The sequence below is a fragment of the Silurus aristotelis genome, assembly GCF_946808225.1.
Source record: "Silurus aristotelis genome assembly, chromosome: 29".
In the NCBI taxonomy this organism is placed as follows: Eukaryota; Metazoa; Chordata; class Actinopteri; order Siluriformes; family Siluridae; genus Silurus; species Silurus aristotelis.
The window spans coordinates 1,232,713-1,241,325 of NC_139602.1; the positions used below are offsets into that span (position 1 = coordinate 1,232,713).

Consider the following 8,613-nt stretch of genomic DNA (forward strand, 5'->3'; position numbering starts at 1 on the left):
TTTTTATCCATTTCCCCTCTGTCCATCCCTCCCTCTCCCTCTGTTCATCGCTCTTTCACTGTTTCCCTCCATCTGTACATTTCTTCGTCTCTTCCTCTCTCCATCTCTCTCCCTTTATTTCTTGTCCTTTCATCTCCTCTATCACTTTCTTCATCTCATCTTCTTCTTCATGTCCATCCCTCCCTCTCACGCTCTCCATCTCTCCCGCTCTCTCTCTTTCTTGAATTCTTTCCCTCTGTCCATCCCGTTCCCTTCATCTCCCACATTCCCCATCTCTCTTCAGCCGTCTCTCGCTCCCTTTCATCCCTCTTCATCCCTTCATCCATCTCACTATTCATGCTCTCGTTCTCACTTTGTCCCTCCCTCGCTCTTCCTTCATCTCTTTCCATCTCTTGCTTTCTTTTATCTCTCTCCTCCTCCTCCATCTTTCTCTTCTTTCCATCTCTCCTCTCTTTCTTTTCTCACCCTCCATGCTTTTCTTCCTCCATCCACCCCCCCCCCTCTCTCTAGAATAGCAGGAATGTGTTCATGTTATATTATATATAAATATATTAATGGATTATTTCTAAGCATTTTATATTCATTACAAAGTGCTTTGAAATAGCGACACACACACACACACACACACACACACACACACACACACACACACTTGCGCCCAAACGGTTTTCATTTCATTATCCGCTCCCTCTCTCCCTCCATCCCTCTCTCCCCCTCTCCCTCTCTCCCTCCCTCCCTCGCTCTCTCTCCTTCTCTCTCTCTCTTCTCTCTTTCTCCCTCTCTCCTTCCCTCTCCTCTCTCTCTCTCCTCTCTCTCTCTTCTCTCTCTCTTTCTGCCTCTCCCTCTCTCTCTATCTCTCTCTCTCTATACTAAAAGCTCTGCAGGTCTCTCGGCAGTTAATTGCTCTTAATTGCGAGGCTAAATTTACTCCTTTTACCCCTCAGGTAAACGCCCAGGGCGGCTGACACGCAAGAAAAGAGCTTCCCGTCTCCTTTCTTTCTGGATTTCCGTCTGGAGTTGAGCAGCTGCTCCATGTGTTTTTTGTAAACATGCTTCCAAAACAATCGCGTTAGAGCTTTGTTTATTTATTCCTTTATTGTTAAAAAAAAAAAAAAAAAAAAAGCATAAATATTCTGGGTCAGATTTGAATACATCAGTGTTCCATTACAGCAGTTTAAAAGCCCCTGACTGACCTGACGGACGTTAAGCTCCTCACTGAGTCTCCACACAAACCAGGCAAAACCTTCACAAATCTGCTTTACACACAAAAACTTCCACCTCCAACATCATCAGATTAAAATATTCATTTCCTGAATGCCTGATTCTGATTGGCTGGACCTTTTGATTGCTAATAAACACCTGGAACCACGAGGAACATCCGGTTCCAGGTCCATCCAATCTGATAGCACTTCTTTATCTCTGGGTGCGCTTGATGGAAAAGGGTGGGAAAGGCCTCACGTTTGGACGCAGACATAAAGGGACGTTTCCGCGTAGACGTTTTCCAGCTCAATCCGGATCGAGGGAATAAACTGTGAAGGAATTAGTTTGAAAGCAAAAGCATGGCAGCAACCAAAGGTGCAAATTGCTGCTCAAACAGCAACACACACACACACACACACACACACACACACACACACAGGGAGCTACTATGGCAACTTGTATTGCAAAACCCTTGCATCATCTGCATGCGATGCTCCATCGTTCGCTTCTAGCGTCAAATAAAATAAAGGAGAAGAAGAAGAGATCCTCCTAAAAAGTTGTAACAATGGCGCCCCCTACATCTCGTTAGTTCGCTATGACCATTCTTTCAGTCGCTCTCCTGGGGACGGTTTGGGGATCCATGAAATTACGGAGCAGCACTGGAGCTTTGACGATGGATTTGCACTCCTAATGCCAACAGTCTGCAACAATGGTTGACGGTAATAAATGGACTTTTGGTGCCACCCAGATGAGGATGAGGTTCTCAAGTCTGGTTCCTCTGAAGGTTTCGGCCTTATTCCATCTCGGGGAGTTTTTTCCTTCACCCCCGTTTTTCCTCGCTCGTTAGGGACAAACTTGTTTTACAGAATGTAAGAGTTATAGAACAAAACATTTCAGTGAATTATGTGTATTTATCCCTGATGAGGAAACCCGGGGTGACCGTAACAAGGGAAACCTCCCTTAGATGGTCCTTGAGAGGAACCAGACTCGAACCCTTCCTCATCCGGGTGACGACAAGAGTGTGATTACAAACCATTAAAACGTTACAATCATTGTAACGAGTGTTGATATAGTACATCAAGTGGAGTGTTGATTAAGAGGTTCCTCAGTGTCCGAGGTGGGTCACGACTGGATCTGGCGCAAATTTCCCGATTCCTCGGGATGAATAGGGAAAAGATGCGTTGCGGAGGAATTGACGTAGCTGCTGTTCATAATATTTAAGGCTTTGTTTTTGTCGGTTTGCTTCCGGAGTGCGTATCGGATTCCCATATTTCCCGGGCTGATCTCGATAAACGCTCCCGGATCGATAGCCTGGCCCCCGTTGCCACGCTTAGTAGCGAGTCAGAGTGAGGTGAGGGGTCTTTTGTGTCTCCCATGGGTTCGGGGATCAATCGGGATTCGCGGCTCGTCCATACCTTCTTCAATAAAGCTATAAAGAGTCAGGAGAGGGGATGCTGATGGCACATGTTATTAGAAAAGGGGGAGAAGAAATTAGCAAATTAAATTTCTCCATGATTTAAGTAATTTTCAGGAATGCCAACATGAAGAACACGGAGGGAGGGGAAAGACGAGGATGAAGAAGCGAAGGAAAATAACGAGAACGAAAGCCAAAGAACAAGGGAAAGTCTTTCGCCCATAGCCATGGCAACCATAAGTTTTTCTTTGCACGGCCCTAATGGTGGTTATGATCTCGTGGGTGTGTTGTCATAGAAACAGGCCAAGCCAGACAAGCCAGCTGCAAGTACCAAGCCCCCCCCCCACCCCCCCACCCTCTCCATCCCCCGCATCCCCCTTGGTATGCGAATAAACAGCGTCGCACTTCACTGACACTGACCATCTCCCCAACGTCCCTCATCTCACTTACACCAGTAATGAAAGCCGGACGAAGATGAAAGGAGGCGAGATGTCTGCGCAGGGCGCATCCCTCAAGGAGATGATCATTTAACCCAACCTAGCATAAAAAAATCTGAAGATTTCAGACAAATGTCTTTCACGGAACATGAATTGGTTTTTATTCATCATTCCGGCACAAAAATGAACATCTTTTTATCCAAATACGATTGCCGCAAAGGTTCAATGGGTCGAAGCGAACGTCCGCGGGTCCCAAGTGTCTCGTCGATATTTACGACTGCAATCAGGAGGCTTTAATGGTTTAACCCGAACCAGAACAGACTTCACGTGAGAAAGGGTGCTGTTCAGTAGTTGGTGCTTAAATGCGGAGCTGTTCATGGTCCTGATATCACTTGATATTAATTACAAGTTAATATTCATTACAAACTCGCCCTCAAAGATCATGGATTCCCATGAACGTCAGTGTAACACACACTCGTTTGTGTTCTTGCTCATGAATTAAAGTGATCCGGAGTTTCCACAACGTGTGTGTACTATGGACTCCTTACCGTTGTCTTTTTAAAACCGAGCTCCAGGAAGCAGCCCCGAACGTCCGATGAATTACACAAGCGTTTTGTTCACTTTGCTGCAGGTTATAGCGTTAATCAAAAAATAAAAAAAGCATTGTTGTGACGGCAGCGTGTCGGTACTGGGATTTGAACTCTTAACCTTCTGGTCAGAAGGTCCACCTTTTAACCACTTTCCTTCCACCAGGCGAGATTTGGTACTGAAACCTTGCAAAATCGCTCCGGTTCCTGTTCCTCATTCCCCATTAAGGTACAGACATTCTTGTGGCTGTGAAATCAATCGAGGGCTAGAACAAGGATCTGGATTTCTCCGGAGCTCCAGGGTTGTAATCATGCGCATCTCTTTCTCAGGCAGCCCAAGAGGAGTAGAGCTATTCTGGGTTACAGTGGGAGGACAAAAGCCCTGGTTTCACTCAGGCTCCAACTCGCACATCTTCACTGAAAGTCTCGATTACAGTCTTTTTAGTCAGGGTCATTATAATCATTAGATCGGGAGAATGAGGGAGAGAGAGAGAGAGAGATGGAGACAAAGAGAGAGAAAGAGAGTGAGTTTAAAATAAATAAATAAATAAAATACACTTTAAGTTCTCAAAGCAAAGTGGCAATTACTTGCTTGATTAACGGTGTTAATGGGGGGCGTACAGTTCTGCACACTGTTCTGTGTAAGTTAAGACGGAGTTTAGATGGAGAGCTTCATTCATCCGACCGCAAAAAACGCGAACTTCTACAAAGAAATGTCTTGACAGACTTCAGGCAGAAAAAAGGAGGAAGAAACGCAGAACATAAAATCGCTTGTGGTTTTTTTTTTATTTTTTTTTTATAATATAATAAATTCTAAAAATACAATTATTTATAGAATAATATTTTTAAAAAATACATGAAAACAAAACGGAATAAATCAAATGAATGCCACACACTTTTCATTCTATTGATTAAATTGAAAATTGGCACAAATTAAATTGATGAAATGAAATTTAATAAATGGTCAAATTGAATTAAATACCGTACGAAGCGACCAATAGTTGGTGAGCAATGTTTTCCATGTCGATGGATTTCTCCTCGTTTCTCGAGCGCGTTCTCTCAGCACGGCTGCTGCTACGTGAACACGACGTACCGCAACAGTCCGTACCTGAGAGTCACATAGAATACAGATTAACATGGCAGAGGTAGAGCTGTAACTTCCTGGAGACACAACATCCCTAATGTATAAACCTGAGAGATCTCACGAAACGAGAAGGGTAGAAGATCTAGCTCGAGGCATGTTCATGTAATGGTAGCGAGGAGAAAAGCATTTGACACTGCAGCATTAGAAAGCATGGTCCCTCAGGGGGGAGGGGGGGGTTTACACATGACCTCAGTGATGGTCATCAACCCCATCACTATTAATCATGCTGCATTAGGAGTCTACAGGCAAAAACAGGGTGTGTTTGAAACCAAGAACGGTTGATACCGGAATCGTGCACCAATCCAGCTCCATGAAGATGTGCTATAGAGCTCAAACACCACCCCAGACCTACTCACTTCCTCACCTACATCTTCATCTGGCTGAATGAAATCTCACAAATCTCCACAACATCTAGTGGAGCTCATTCCAGGAGAAAATGAGAACTCAGTGTGGATTACGATGTTCCAAAATTAAGACACGGTCCAGATGTTTCTAGGTTTTTGGTCCGAATAGGGTACATGCTAATGTTTGGAATTTTATTTTTGCTCTTAGGCCAGGAGCGCTTCGGGAACATGACCAGAGTGTACTATAAGGAGGCAGTGGGAGCGTTCGTGGTGTACGACGTGACCCGGAACGCCACGTTCGAAGCCGTGATGAAATGGAAGCACGACTTGGACAGCAAGGTGAAACTCAGCAACGGCAGCCCGATCCCCTCCGTCCTGCTGGCGAATAAATGCGACCAGAAGAAGGACGGCTCGAGCAGCACCTCGGACATGGACACCTTCTGCAAGGAGGCCGGCTTCCTGGGTTGGTTCGAGACGTCAGCGAAGGTAACTTGCACTAGCGTCTTATCAGAGTGGGATGATTTTTTTTTTTCGATGGAGCTCCTGGTTTTGGCAAATGTAGATGTCATTGTGAAGAATATTGCTGTGTGTGTGATGGTGATCGATCTGTTGCTCACCTGATTCCTCGTACACACTGAACCGTCTAAGAACATCTAACCAAACTCACATGTTTGACGTGTTCTTCAACGGATCAGGACAAAAAGTCTTAGTGTGCTTGTGGTGCTTCACATGATTTCACATGACCTCGCATGGCTTAGTGAGCATGTGACTGGTTAGTGTGTGTGTGTGTGTGTGTGTGTGTTTGCAGGCATACATTGGCTGTGAGTGATTGGAGCTGTTGGACAGAAGGTGTCTCATCACCCAGTCTGCATGAGCACATGCTTCTGAGCTAAATCTATCCATTAGGAATTCAGACACACTGATGTCTAGTAGGAAGCTCCAGCACCTGGTGTGTGTGTGTGTGTGTGTGTGTGTGTGTGTGTGTGTGTTTGTGTTCCTGTCTTTGTGTCCCTGTCTGTGCGTGTGTGTGTGTGTGTGTGTGTATTTGCTCTAATAATGAGCTCCACTTTTTTCTGGGAACTGGATTTTGTAGGAGATTTGTGAAGTGCAGTGAAAAATAGGAGGCCGCCCCAAGATCTTCCACACACATCCAACCTCATGGAACGCAGATCAGGAACAGGTTCGGGTCTCCAAGTTCAGGCAAAGGGAATATGTCCTGCTCCCGTGCCTTGGATTTCGTGGGAACATTTTGAATAAGAAGCACATACGCGGAAAAGTCGGGTGTCCAAATCCTTTTTTTTGGTGCATGTATGTGTTTTTGTCTTTGTGTGTATATTTGTGTGTGTGTGTGTATATTTGTGTGTGTGTGTGTTGTAAGTGCCCACGCCGGCTGGGACACGGTGTTCTGGTAGAAGCCGTGGTAATTGTGACGATGTGGGCTTGTCTCCATGGTAACTTCCTTACTAATCCATCCTTGGGTAATGCTCCAAGGAAACCAGAGGTCACATGGTGCAGCGCTGGTCAGTCCTGCAGCTGAGCGGAGACAGAAAAGACTCCAGGAGAACGAGTTGAGACGAGACGAGACCGAGAAAGTTTGTTTTTCTCCAGTTCGTTTTCTATACTTTGTCTCCTCGTCTCCTAGACGCCCCATCCCCCCCCCCCCCCCCCCTTCCTGGATTTATTGAGGTGATCGAGTTCAGCCCTTAAGGCGACTCTTTGGTCTGACACGAGGACGGGATTTATCGATACTCGTGATCTTGTGACCCTAGTGGCCGCCCACACCACAATTGTGTTTTTTTTTGTCCCTGGATTAATTTTTTCGCTGAATTTGTGTTTTACGAAAATCGACAATTATCATGTCTAGACCTTGAGCATCTCACACACGCACTACTCATGTTCCTGGAAATACGTACCAAAAAAATCTGATACGCGAATCTTTTCTCCTGCAGGACAACATCAACGTGGATGAGGCGGCCCGGTTCCTGGTGGAGCACATCCTCCTGAACGACAAAGGCGCCCCGTGTGAGGAGAACAACGGCGACCGGATCAAGCTGGACCAAGACGTCGTTCCTGCCGAGAGCAAGCCGGGTTGCTGCTAGCGCCGCGTCTCGACCCGTCCTCGAAAGCGTGGAGGGGTCAAAGGGCCACAGACTCAGACCCAGAACCCCGTCTTCAACTTCCATCATCATCATCATCATCATTCTCATTCCAAAACCAGGACGACTTGCATACTACAGTATATAGTATAGTATATACACTAGCGACCTTTTCGTCTCGTCTCATCTCTTTCTCCCTGCGTCTTTCGTTTTCTCGCTCCTTCGAGACGTTTGTCACGTTCGTTTGCTCACTTTTTTTTTAGATAGAATAAGCACAACCCTACAGGTGTCATAGGAGGATGTACCAAGTACACGTTTAACTCGCATCGTCCTTCATCGTCTGAAGGTCCCTCTGAAGTTCCACCAACGTCATCCCAGAAGCTCGAGAGTAGCGGCGACTTCGCGAGGAGGTTTTTTTTTTTTTCTTTTCCCAGGTTTTCTAAACTCCGTGTTCTAAAATAAATAAATAAATAAAAACCAAGAAGAATTTTTTTTTTTAAAGAAAGTATCTAAAAATAAAAAAAAGACGAGAATCCGATCGAAGGTTCAAACATAAAAAAATGTTCGTCTTCAGTTATTTTTTTCATTTTGTTTCTGTTTCTTGAGTCTGTTGGTTTTTTCGTTTCCAAAGGACCCTCAGAGAAGGTCCACGATCCACCCCGAGCATCACGAGGAACCCTGCAGGAACCCGTTTGTTCGAGGCCCGTGAGCCGAAATGTTCCTGGAGCGAACGCATGCGCTTGGTTTCCTGACCAGGTTCATGCCAGGGTTTGGAAGGAGTGGTATCTCCAGGATTGTTGGAGATGTGTGAAGTGTGATACTTCACTTAACTGTTTTTAAAAAAAATGCTGGATTCTTTTTTTGTTTAGTTTTTTTTTGAAAAGCAAAATTCAACTTTTCAAATAAAATGCTTTTGATGAAACCCTCTGGTTTTGTGGTCCAGTGTTTCTAATGTGCCCCTGAACATCTAATCATACGTGGTTCCTCAGCGAAAAGTTCCTCTTGGAATGAAGAGACCGAAACGCTGTTCCAACATCCTGATGCTCCTGTGCACAAAGCCAGCTCCATGAACACTCGGTGTTGAGGCTGGAGCAGAAGAGCTTCAGCATCCTGTATGAAGCCCTGACCTTCTCAACCCCATCAACACTTTTGAGATGATGTGCAATCGAAGCCTCCTCACCTCCTCCAACACCAGAACCTGATCTCATCAACACTGTAGATGACACGAACAAACACTGATTGCCATGTGCATTTTTTTAGCTTCCCGTTCCACATTTACTTCTTCAAGAAGCTTCACTGAGATGATGTTCCACTAGATTTCTTGGAGATGTGAGATTTCAGATCCACATCTTGGTTGCTTGTTCCATTTCATCCCATAAGGTTTGAGCCAT

General features: G+C 45.3%; 1 protein-coding gene across 1 annotated transcript in view; it reads left to right on the top strand.

Annotated features, from left to right (window-relative positions):
• The window catches only part of rab32a (RAB32a, member RAS oncogene family), an 11,257-nt gene extending 3,113 nt beyond the window's left edge, over positions 1 to 8,144 (top strand). The window contains exons 2-3 of the mRNA XM_083535739.1: positions 5,335 to 5,612; positions 7,076 to 8,144. Of these exons, the coding sequence (XP_083391865.1) occupies positions 5,335 to 5,612; positions 7,076 to 7,225 (428 nt within the window). The 3' untranslated portion in view covers positions 7,226 to 8,144. The remainder of the gene's footprint in view (positions 1 to 5,334; positions 5,613 to 7,075) is intronic.
• The last annotated feature ends 469 nt before the right edge of the window (positions 8,145 to 8,613 follow it).